Below are 13,201 nucleotides of genomic sequence, written 5' to 3' on the forward strand. Positions count from 1 at the left end.
CAGGAATACAATATGTCCAGACTGTGTCCCAACTTGCCAGATTGCTGTCACCATCCTCTTTAGAAGCCCTGACATGTATGAATTATTCTTAGTGCAGCAGCTCCTTCCCATGATATTTCAAGTGGCAGCATAAACGCTTCACTGGGATACAACATATTCCCGTCAGGGGCCTGCAGAAATGTAACAGTATGGATAACTGAACCCTCAGTCTAAGAAAGGCTGCCTTACGCATACTTGCTCTTCTGACCCTGGATCATAACATCTTTTAATCATAAATGCAAACCCAAGGTATGAAGCTGGCTTGTGTGTTTAAAAAGCCATGACATATCACACTGAACACACATGCAGAACATCTGCTAGGTAACAGGCATGTCAAGCGATGTATATTCATAACCACCCTGCTGAAGCATGAAGTCTGGCCAGAAATAACAGGCTTGTCGTCCCTGATAAATAAGGCATGCCAGTTCCAGAGGGAACAAAATTAGATTAAAAAGAAATTCTACTACCATACCTGAAGTTCTGGATGGAGGGGCGGGGGGGAACAACACAGGACACAGCATAAAGACCCTTCTTGAAAAGAATCAATAGGAGTTCACATTTGTGTTATTTGCTGTTCTATGCTTATTGAGCAACACACGCAGGGAGGGCTTTCAATATCTAAAAATAATCCTGCACTCATTTATCAAAAATTCTGATGATAAAAATAATGTGAGCTCAGAGAAATAAAACCTCTCCTCCAGAAATAAGCAACTTCATTGCTTTGCACTTTCACATGTGTGTCTCACTAAGGATAAAACTGTTTGTTCAGCAAAATTCCTGTAACCTTAGTATCTGCATAGTCCTATTGGGACATATATAGCCATACAGAAGTGGCCGGGTGCTTAACTTCCTATCAATTTCAAGGGAAATTAGCAATCAGAATGCCTTTACATGTTCAGCCCCAGTACTCTCTGAAACAGGAGCTAAACATGTGAAGTGAGGGTAGATGAGAAACCTACAGCAAACTAAGCTACATCATCCAAGTTCTCTTCCTGTTTCAGCATCACTTAAAGCACAGGAGAGAATTAAAAAGTTAAAAATCAAAAATTAAAAAACAAAAACAAAACACCCAAACAAAATAAACTGCACCACCAACAACAACCACACAGGGAAAGAACAGTGAAGGCAACAGATCCGATTTTCTGAGCCGTGGTATGTTCATTAGTTATTTGTCTGGACCGTTTCAATGTCAGAAATGTACAGAAAAACCTGACACAGTTTTGCTCTCTGTTATGTCCTAACACACAGTAAAATTTTAAAGCCTGCATCTCATTTTCAAGTAAGGAACTAGAGTTGCACTTGACTACAGAAAAAACAACTGACAGTTGTGAGACAGAGATCCTTCCCCTGCTGCCACTCTCTTTTCCTGCAGTCCCTTTTAGAAGGCAGGGTAACCAATTCATCAAGGTTAAGACTCTGCATCGTGCTGTTATGAAACAGCAATTATATAAATAATTCTAAGAGGTATTTTTAACTATCTCAACCAATATGACACACTTTATGCCTTCTCTTGTAGGAACTAAAGATGGGAGTACCAAATTTGTATAGTGTATTTTGATATGCAATTACCATGACATTTTCTAAGAACTGGGCATCCAAATCCTTTAGGCAACTAGGCAAGCTGGAAATAAACTTTACTGTCATAAGCAAGAACAAGGTCTTGAGAGAATCTCGTGTATCATAAGGAAGTTTTAAAAAATATGCTATTTTCCCTTAAGATAAGAAACAAAGCTCTCCTTGAAAGTGTCAATTCTTATTTGCAGCGGCTGGAATAGCAGTCTTTATGTACCCAAAGGATGGGAAGGAGACTGCGTCCAACACCAAGCAGTTAGTCATTAGAAGCAGTTAGAGGCTCCCCTTGAGGTCTCCTCCAACTTCTATATTTTAAGTTAGAAAACTATTCAAGAAAAAAGTTGAGATTAATTCCTCCCCGTTCCACTTTGGCTTCCATTTAACATGAAAGACAGCTTCAAAGGGCAGAAGCACTTGAAGTAGGATTGCAACATTCCCCCCCAGCTAGCAGAAGCTTATCAGCTCCCTCATCCATCCCCTCAACCACTTGCAGTAGTCCATCAGCAACCTCAAGTGGCCTGTTAAAAGCCAAGGTCAGAGAAACAAGTGAGAATAAAGCTGCAGATTGGCACCCAGAGAGACATGATCCAAAGGTGCTCCTTCAGGTGTGCCCCTTGCCCACAGAACCCCACTAAGGGCTCTGCTCTTGTGGCTCCCAACTGCATGGGAGGTCAGGACACATCTGTGCCTCTTTCCTCTATTTCTGTCATTCTTTGTCCCTCTGTTTCTCTTCTAACTGTCCTATTCCTCTCCTCGGTCCCTTTCTTGTCCACCAGTTTCACTTCTGTTTTTTACTCTCCAGTTTTGGTTTTTGTAAGTACTTTGTGAGAATGCTTTTGTTTGTGTCTTTTGGTTCGTTTTTTAAATTGGGTCACTGTCCAGGGAAACCTATGGAAGTGCCAGACAGAAGAGACGAGCCATTAACAGGGGTGCACACAACACTTTCCTCTAGTAGTTACTATACAACCCACACGGCAAAAGATGTTGATAAGGTTAGACAAGGACAATAATTTTGAGTCATTAACAAAGTAGACCAGTATAAACTTATTTTTGCAAGTCTCTTCATACACTTCTTAAGTAGGCTCCCCTAGCACATAAAGCATTCTGGGCTTGACCTTGTATCTCATGCAGTCAGTTAAAAAACAACTGTACTATTTTCTTTGCCATGAAAAGCGAACAACAATCATCATCATAATCTATCTGCAAGACTGGAGAAAAAAAAAAAAAAAAGAGTCCAAAACCCAGATCAATTATACTAATTTTTCTTACAAATAGCATCCATCATGTTTAATGACAAAAACAGAGCTTTAATATCTAATGCTCTTTTCATAATTGATTCTTCTTTCAAGTTCTGGCAACAAAAGTAAATTTGTACTTTCCTTTGGTAGTAGCAGTTTTCTAACCAAATTTAAATTAAGTCTTTGCTCTGACACACTCAGTTAAAATGAAGGTATCTTTGCCAAACGTTATATTCATTCCATTAGTGCTACTGGTATCAGAGTTACTTCAGTAAAATGCTATCTTTTGAACCTGTACAAACACACTTTAACTTAAGATAAGTTCTGAATTCAATCTGATTTGAAAATTCTTTGTAAAGAGGCGTAGGGTGGTTTTTTCCACAGTAAACGAAAAGGGTTAAACCAGCAGAAAAAACTTTTTCCTGAAGTCTGTTAATCTCTGTACTTAAAGAGTACTCCCATGTTTCTGCCGGTTTTGTGCATCTCCTACATGTAAGAAAAGAAAAAAATGTTACAGATCGTGGAAGGGTCTGTTTCAAAACCACAGACCTCAGCTGCAAGATTTGGGGCAGGGAGAAGAATTGAACTTGATAAACTCAGTAGATATCAGCTTAACTTAAATTTGTAAACTAACCCACTTGTCTTCTCCCCATACCCCCAGAGGAAACAGTTCAGTGCTGCTTTTGTTTCAAGAAATATGGTATTACTCATTTTAATTTACATTAAATCAAAATACTAATTTCTGCTTTAACTGCATGGTATCTGCACAGGGAGGTCACACTGTAATTGAGCAAGCAATTTCTTGTGTAATAAGCCTAATAGTGATGATCCCAATTCACTCCCATTGTTTTCTGTAGAAGTTGGGCCCGATCCTGCAAATGCAAGTACTTACAGTTTGAAATACCACTTTAATACCATTTTCATGTATTTTTTTTAACCAATGATCTAAATAATGTACCTGGGAAAAAAAAAAAACCAAACCAAACCACGCCTCACCTCCAAAACTTAAACTGATATAGAACAGATAGCATTGATTACAAATTTACCTTTTTAATGAATGCCACAGAGAATGTATCCCACGATACAATCCCATGATCCATCAGCTCAACAAATGCAGTCAGTGTAAAGGACAACATATCTCCAAAGCTGCAAGAGACAGGAGTCATGACAACATTTACCAGTGATGCAGCAGGGCAATGACCAAGGGAATAAAGCAGCAGGAAGCTTTCAGAAAGGCAGGAAAATGAAGCCAATTATGGACTAAGAGGTAGCAGAAGAGCAAGAGGGGCCGTGCAACAGAGAGTCTCCAAAACAATTTAGCATGGACATCAAGAACAGTCACCTGAAAGAAAGCAATTTTGCAAGAGAAGAACTAATCCCCGGGAGAGCACTACATGCAGTGCGCTCAAGGAAATCTGATAGTCCAAATTAAACTTCTCTTTTAAATTCAGAGGTTTAGATCTAACAGAAGAAAAGAAGTGACTTATCGACTTATGGAAATGCTCCTAATTGAAGGTCATACAGAGGTGCCACAGTTCAGTACCTCTGCATTAAGCAGACTGGCAGAAAGTTAGTGAACTGTTTGTTCCTTCTCTTACAAGGAAGCAAAAATATTTCAAAAATGCACCAAAAGAGATTATATATTGGGCAGCAATTTTCCAATAGTTAATGCCTCGATTTTTTTTTCTTTGAACCCGAAGATGCGTCTCCTCTTTTTTATCTATGGGCAACCATGTCAAGCGAACTGCAGAGTTCCCATAGTTTATCCAAGCACGCAGCTCTAATTGTTTAGGGTTTGCAGGCCACTACACTGCATTTTACACCCATAAATTTACATTTGTAAATTTGAGATTCAATGCATCTTTGTACGAACGCAACTAAATTCAAAACAGGTTTAAACTCAACATAAAGAATATGCTCTAACCTGACTAGCTGCACAGGAACTTTCCATGTTAAAAACTTGCTTTTAAAGATAAGCTGAATTTCTATATGTAGTCAGGGCACCGAACAGTCAGCAGCCGTAATGATTTCAATGAAGCCCTTCAATGAGGTAACTGCTCAATACAAGCAGCAGTGCAGAGAGCCTGAAATGAAGCAGCGGATTACCTTTAGGTGCATGTCAAACTGCCTGCAAGGTACTCTGCTGCTAAGCCATCTTAACAAGCACAAGCATACAATCAATCTAAACAGCATGAATAGTCCCACTGATTTTAATGCAACAGCTTACCTAACAAAAAGATAAAATTAAAAAAAAACAACAACCCTCTGTCATATTGGAACTACAACGCTCAGTATGTTGAAAACCTGAGTCTATAGCCATAGTTTAAGCAATGTAATTGGTAATCCTTACTGCATGCTCTGCTCCCCTGCACCAACCCAGCACAAATAAGTGAACATCCATTCAGATGGAAGATGTGTACTTCAGTACAGCGGAATAAGGCAGAAAATCGGTTTCAATGTAGCAACTCCAACAGCCAGTTTACCCGATTTGACATAATCTGCCAATTAGGGATTTCTGATGGCGGGAAGCGGCCTTCAGTGGTCCCTTCATTTAGATAGAACCTCTTGTTCATCAAAACTCCACAGAGGCCCTCCACTAAAAAGAAAATTTGCCATTCTCACCATTTTGTGAGTAAAAACAAAAAAAACCCAAACACACCTTTCTTCCACAATAAGGGCATTGGTTATTTATGACAAAAATGAAAAAAACTACTCCAAAGAGCAAACAAGAAAAATACATTATCTTTAAAAAAATCTACTGTAATTCCGCAAGGAATACTTTGTTCAGCAATTACATGTTCTGGACGTTTTTGGGTTTGTTTTGGGTGTAGGGGGGTTGGTTTTGTTTGTTTGCTTTTTAATATTGCAAATCTTTTAAGAATTAAATTAGATTTATAATGCCATCATTAGCATTCCAAATAAACAAAGATTTCATTAACAAGACAACAATAAGACTCTGCAGGAAATTTAATCAAGCTCCAGTCCTGTCATTTTCCTCAATCCCTTCCTTTTGCATATAATGGTTATTTATGAATCCACAAATAAAACAGCACCCCTAGGAAAGGCTTCCTTCTAAAAACTTGTACCAAGTTCTCATGCATGTTCATGACAGAATACTTCCACAAATACATGGAATTTTGGTACTTTAAGAAGCTACACTAAATTAGATCCAAATTAAAAAAAAAAAAAAAATACAAAAAGATGGGTCACATGTTGAAATATCTCTCCCAGCACTAAACTAAGCAGATAAATTATCTCTCCTACATTTTCTCATATATTGTTTAAAAATTTAGTCAATTAAGCTGCATTTAGTCCTTAAATACTCTTCTATAAACTAACTGTATATGAAAGCTAATCCCCATTAACAATGGGTATAGTTTAGAAGGACCATTTAAGCTATATTAAACCTGCCTATGGATATTTACCTGCAGAACAGCAGTGGCTGGAATTCAGGTTCGTTTAATTCCTTTACTTTCAATAGTCTCATTTATTTTTATCACCAAAACTACCGATTGATCCTGGCAATTAATCCAGCCTCCTCCGCAGCTTTGGAGGGGAAACTGGGTTAATGGAGCTGGAAATACTGGTATTAATGTATAAACCTGGTTTTAGGAAATGTGACAGTGATACAACTCTTTGGGATCCAGAAGGTGAAAGTACTTTTCAATTTAAAATGAGCAGACACCCCACCAGGTGTCACTCCTGGGACACTGCTTCAAATAGCTAATGTGAGGGAAGGAAGAGGTGCAACACTGGGACTAATCAAGCAGAACAAAATACTCCAACTCTCTATATTATGCAGCACCACACAGAGACAGCACATCTTTTTTTAAATATATAGCTATATATATGCACCTGCACACACATGTATACACCAAGTGGCATCGCAAAAGTCAAAAGCCAGGCTTAAGGGATAAGCATTAGGAATAGCACAGCTAGAGATGAAAGCAATCTCCAGGGTAACTAGAGCAAGATAAGGATTAAAGTATCTGGAGGGGGAAGGGAGCGGTGTCGATTCATTGTTATGTGTTTAAACACAAGCAAATAGGTAGAAATAGACTGCCAAGCAATTCATTTCAAATCATTTCAAGACACACACGTGCAGACGCATTCATACTATTAAGAGCGGCAGACAGAATAGATGCTAGAAATTTCAAGGGAATTGAAGCTTGTTTGTAAAAGTAGTAATCTTAGAAAATATGTGGTAGGAGCTGTTTAACTTGAAATCTCAGTGAGTAAGTGTTTTAGTCATACAAAAAGTCTGAAAAAATGATGGGGCCTCTTTCTTCATAAAATCTTTTTAGACTAATCCACTGCACAAGGCACGACAGCTCTGTAAATATCAAACCCCTGCTGCTCTGGCAAAATGACTTAATAGTTTGGCCGTTATTCTGAAGAAGGTGCTTTTTAATGTGTGTCATCGCAGCAAGAGGGGAAAAACGGTCAGAAAGATGCACTGTGTAATTGCAATTTCATATCTCACTAACACCAACATCTTAATGATCTATGGTCTCAGGCAAGCTACTTGTACAATCCCTCCTGAGTGCCGTTCAGGGCTCTGGCTCTTAGGTGGGGACACCTTAGGCTGGGACAGCTGATGAAGCTTCCCCATTCTCTTCTGCCTGACTCCTCTCGCCCACCCACCCAGCCTTGTGAGGATGGGCGACCTGGTCACCACGAAGCATCTCCTTGCCCACAACAGCTCTCACTCAGCAAAAGCCTCTTAAGCAGTGGAAAGCTGTGGTCTCCGACACCATCAGCTGTCCCAGCGTGAGCCATTCCAGCATGGATGGATGGCCACGCTCTGATCCACAGCCTGTGCGCTTCAACCCCTCCCACAAACCTGACTGAAGAGTACATCAACTGTTGTGTTTCACATTTTTAGGTTTTAGAGAGATACCAGGTCAAAGCCTGTTAATTTACATTGCTAAGAATTTTCTGCATTCTTACCTTAAGAAACTGTAAAGAAAAAAAACCCAACACATTTTGATATTAGCTTTTCTTTCCTCAAAATGACAGGAATGCGCTTGTGACCCTGACCACCACACCTCTCTCACCTGCCTTCCTAGTATCGCTTCTACATGCTAAACCACCTTTTTACCATGTGTGCTAAGTAATCCTCAGATGTATATATAGAACTATGTCTGACATTTTGAAAGATGCCTAAAGCAGTCTGGATTTCTTATCAAAATAAATTAATGGGACTTGAGCACCCAAACCCCTAGATGTTTTTGGGTTGGGGTTTTTTAGGTGGGGGGCGGAATATCCTCAATCCATGTTTAACACACAGAGCAAAATGAACACTTTATTGCTATTGAGGAGGGAAAAAATATTCAGCTGTTCAAATGATTCTTTAAATCGAGATAATTAGGCTCAGCTGTCATCAAGTAACAAAAAAAAGAAGCTAGGTGGATTGTCTCATGTTTTATGTGATAAAAGTTGCACAGGAGAACCTGGAAATTAACTGTTGGTTGTTTGTCACAACCAGGATACAGCCACCAGCCCATTAGGACTAGAAGCCAAAACCAGGACATCTTGACACAAAGCATTTTTCATGGGCAAAACAGAATGAAAGCCAATCTCTATAACTGTGCAGAGGAAAGGCAGCAAAGAAACAACTTTAACTGGGCAGGAGGCAACAGAAGAGTTGCAGCCCACTACCAAATGCAGGAGTTAAGGAAGCAGTTAACCGAGTCCCTTATCATTCAGCAACTGTGCTCACAGCCTAATACTGGGCAGCTGAAAGGCCTGACATCATTGAGGTCAACATCAAAGAGTAAGAACAGCTTTTTAAGTTAAGAGTTGTCAGGGATAAATGACCATGAATAAATTTAAACAGGGCAGCAGAATATATCTAATAATCAGAGGACAAGAGCTCCGGAAAAGCCATAGGGGCAAGAACCTAACCAAGTCTAAAACAAAGACTGATGATGCGGCAGGATGCTGCAAGCAGGGTGAACAAGTACCTTTTTTATTGCTATGGCTCCTCTTCACTGCTTCTACACTGCCTTCTTTCTTCAAGTAACCTTTCCAAGGGTGAAGCTAAGCCACCATCAAATCAGAGCAATTCACACCTACTTGGTACTTACTCTGTACAGCTGAAAATGACTGAACAATCTGCAGGGTTGCTGCCCCTATTTTTCTAAATTATTACAGAAAATGCACTTAACTGCTACACTGCAATTGACACAGAATTTTTTTTTGCATCGTGCCAAGCACCACTGAAACATTTCTTTGTGGTACAGTTCTACTGCATTCATTACAAGGGATCAGCCCTACTGATCTTAAACCACTTGCATTCCAAAAACCTGAAATAGCTTTGTACCCCTGGTATCAGGGCTTCTTTAAGCATGAAAATTAACTCTGATTAAAGAAAACAAGCTGCAAATTTTAAACAGAACTGTAACTATTCTTGAATAAATCCAGGTGTAGATACTCTTATTATGGAGTATGACTAAATCCACCTTGAGGTAAGTTAAGCATTTGTTTGCATGGGAATCTAGCTCAGAGGAACTACTACACACTGGTTCCTCATGAAGATGCGATTAGAATTACCTTTCGTCTTATTCCCCACCTTTTAAATTACTGGTTTTGCTCATTTCTTGGTAATTTCCTTAAATGGACCAGCTTTTCTTAAAAGACCAGGAATAACTAGACATGAAAAACATCGCTCTCCAATTAGCATCGTTTGACTAAAATTCAGTACTGCAATACAAAGGTCAATGGATAGAGCTGTTTCGTGAGAATTGTTTTCTTTTTTTAAATCCAAGTATTATCCAACATGTGATAAATAAAATCCCAAAACAAAATGGGAACCCCTAAAACTGAAAAGACAGAGAAAAAGAAACTCGCATTTTAGAACTTCCTTCAGTGGAGAAGGCTACTAAACAAGGCCTGCCCATGAAAATCAGGTTTTAATTAAGTCAGGCTAGCATGTGCAACCTACCAGAGATAAAATTAAATACTGGCACTTTATGAAATATGTCATCCTGTAAATCAAAACTTTTTTTTTAATTAGCATTTGGTTTCTTTAAGTTTCTTTAGTTAAGAAGACAGCAGGTGGAGGCTGCAACGTATTAGTTTAGCTTGCATCAAGCTCTGAGGGTTTGGGTTGGTTTTTTTTTAATAGTTCTTGTTTCATTGGACCTTTTCCCATTAATACATGGGTGAAAACCAGTGAGGATGTTCAATAACTACACTAACAGAGCACTAGTGTATACACACTTTACCTTCAAAATGTATGAACAGGAGAGCTGTTAACTGAACTATCAGTTTCACATCCTGACCAATGGTTCTGGTATCTTTTTAGTACAATTCCCAAACTCAAGAATTTGTGTTATTTTAATTATATCATTTCATGTACTACCGATGGAAATCAAAATACTAAACTGTTTCCCCCAATGCAAATTGAAGCTTCTGGCAGTATTTAACTTCTGAAGTTAGAATAAGCCTTAGTCACATACACTTTCTTTACTACTGTATTCGCTGAGGTGCTACATCTACACTGATCAATAATGGGTAATGCCTTGCTCCCATGAGTAAACAAAACTGCGTAAAAAAATTAATTCAGATCATCAGTATGATCAGGTCCTAAGACCAGGGTGCAATGCAGCTATAAGTCAGTATTTTAGTACTCTCTTGAGGACAATCACATAAATTAATGTAGAGAAGCCTACAGGATAACAGAATTTGGAAGTGGAGAGATGCTGAAGGAGTACAACGATTCTTCCACAAGGGACTATTTTCACAGCAGTGAGGTAAAACCCACCATCTATATGCACAGGAGGTACCTTGTCTTGGCAGGGTGATGCTGCCAAGAATTCTGAAAGCCTCATGCCATTTTAATAATTTTTCTCAGAATCTAAACTTTTCTATTATGAAACAAGTTACTTGTATTAGGTTGAGAAAGCGAACATAGAGGAAGGATTTAAGTTTCCTGCCAAATTCATTCTTACTGTGCAATTTATTTATTAGGCAATGATGTAATAATAAATGTTTCAGAACTTGGTTTACAGCAGATTTGTGAAAGTATGACTTAGCATGGATTCAGATGGGGAGCTGCAGTTCCTGCATGATAAACCACATCAAGCTCTCAGAGAGACAGATGCACGGTTAATTGATTAATTATTCTTTTGCTTCCTTGGGTTTTAGTTACACTTGACGTGTCAAACTTGCAAGCCAATCAAGATATTAGAGTATCTCTTGGGGTCCCAATTTATGAAAGCCTATGAAGCCTGTGCTTAACTTGAAGCACACAGAAGAGTCCCATTCAAAAGCAGCAGGGCAATAAGCACGCTTCGGAACTTTCTCTTACAGTTTTCCTTTATGCAGTTATCTGCAACAACTGGCATTACGTACGACCAGCAAATAATAGGAATTGAAACTGGAACAATGACTTTTACTTTCATCTCACTAACATCAACGATTAAAATTGCCTGCTATCAATCATGTAAGCCAGACAAATTTAAGAGGGGAATTGGAGAAAGCAGGGAAAAGATTTGTTTGCTCAAACTAAAAAACAAAAGCCTTACTTAGGAAATAGTAGAAGCCCCTGCAGGAGTTACAGAAATGAAGCACCATTCCACAAGCAAAGCAAAAAAGGCTTCATCAGAAAATTTTAACAGGCATCAAAGAGCAGAAAACAGAGAATGTTCAAGACTGGCTGAATGAATATGCACAGTTGTATTTACATATAAAGATTAGCGCAGGGGCCTGAACTCAGTCATGCAAAAGAAGAGGAAATGTGCAAGGTGATGATCTAATCAGGTTCTTACCAGGGCTTCATTATCTTCTGCAATTTCTGATATCGTCTGCAAAATTAAAACTTGCACGTGAGGAGACACACTTTAAAACATCTGTACTCTATTTACTTATGCATACACACACACCCTCACAAACCCACATTTGATTCATAAAATTCCAAGACAGACACACAAGAAGAGGCAGTAAATTACTAACAATTTGCTGTGAATAGAAACAGTTCAGTAACTGGTAAAGTAAAGAACATTCAAAATGAATTTCAAATATTTGCTCAGAATACTTGTGTTGACTTCTGTTATGAAAAAAGCAAAAGAGAAAAGACAGTTAATAGGGGAAACTGATAGCAGATTTCTCTAAAACCTGTTCCTCTTGACCATTAAAGCACATCTGGGCATCCTAAATTAGTTAAGCATTTGGTTAAAAGTAGTCTTTGGTACAAACCAATAATGGTTTACATATTAAGCATTTTCTGTCTCCTTGCTATGACATGTTGCCTGAAAAACTCTTTTATTTACTTCCAATCTCCATCACTAATACTGATGTCAGAGCTGTCAGCACGGTTGAAAGCTGTTGTGTAGCTAGGACCAACATAGACCAAAATCCTGACTTTTTGAAATCAGGAACAAGTTTTCTGTTGACTCCTAAGGGAGGCAAAGAATTTACCTTGGGTTTTTAACCAGAGAGTTGCATTTACTCACAACTCAAAACCATCTTGCACCAGCTCCATGACACATAAATACAGTGCAGCAATCTTATTCCAAAAGAATGTGTAAGCTCACCCATAGCTCTTTTGCTCTTAAAATTCACATACCGATGGACATGCCTAGACCCAAGATGCTGAATCAACCCGACTAAGAAAGACAATGACCTGCTTAAGAATGTCACTTACTGATTCAGATTCTAAGAGGCCAAGCTACACACCCAACCTTCAGTGTGATGCTCTTGCTTTCCCAGTAGCTTCCAAAACACTTGGTTCCCAGTTGCAGCAAGAGGTGTAACTTAACCCTAGAGGGTTTTTTTATTTAGGCATTTCCTATTTTTCCCCCAAGATATACACTGTTGTGTCTCATTGGTGAACCAGAAGCTATGGTATCATATTACTATATTCAGGAAACTGGGAGCCAAATATTAAGGGGGAAAGGAAGGGTGGCAAATAATAAGTGCATTTGAAAGCTGTAGACCACTAATCACAATTTGCAAGTCATCCTCCTGCTAATAACCAGCTTCAGAACTGCTGATTATGCTACTAAGCAAGCTGAAGAAAGAGACTATCAATGGTAAAAATGGCATCCAAGATAAATAACTTCTTTTTAAAACACCACTTAAACAAAAAAAAAAAAAAAAAAAAGAAGAAAAAATATCCATCTCCTACTTAACCCCGTGTTGTGTCTCCTACATCTATTTCAGAGTTTTATTTCGGAGGGTTGGCTGCAGCTCCACACTGGGCAGACTTCTGTTGAAAAGGAGAACAAAGAGGTCCCTCCTTCCTCACTGTCCCCTTCTCCACAGGTCTTCCCCCTTTGCATTTGTTGCCATGCCGTACAGCCCACACCAGCTCTAGGACTCCAAGCTCTCCAATCGCTGATTCAACT

The 13,201-nt window shown here is 38.9% G+C and overlaps 1 protein-coding gene across 2 annotated transcripts in view; it reads right to left on the reverse strand.

Moving 5' to 3' along the window:
• ELMO1 (engulfment and cell motility 1) overlaps positions 1-13,201 on the reverse strand; it is a 314,062-nt gene that overhangs the window by 200,971 nt on the left and 99,890 nt on the right. For both annotated transcript variants that reach the window (XM_009637203.2, XM_035892761.1), the window contains exons 7-8: positions 11,624-11,659; positions 3,896-3,995 (exon numbers count right to left, since the gene is read on the reverse strand). In XM_009637203.2, the coding sequence (XP_009635498.1) occupies positions 3,896-3,995; positions 11,624-11,659 (136 nt within the window). The remainder of the gene's footprint in view (positions 1-3,895; positions 3,996-11,623; positions 11,660-13,201) is intronic.

The sequence above is a fragment of the Egretta garzetta genome, unplaced genomic scaffold (assembly GCF_000687185.1).
Source record: "Egretta garzetta isolate BGI_Z169 unplaced genomic scaffold, ASM68718v1 scaffold514, whole genome shotgun sequence".
In the NCBI taxonomy this organism is placed as follows: domain Eukaryota; kingdom Metazoa; phylum Chordata; class Aves; order Pelecaniformes; family Ardeidae; genus Egretta; species Egretta garzetta.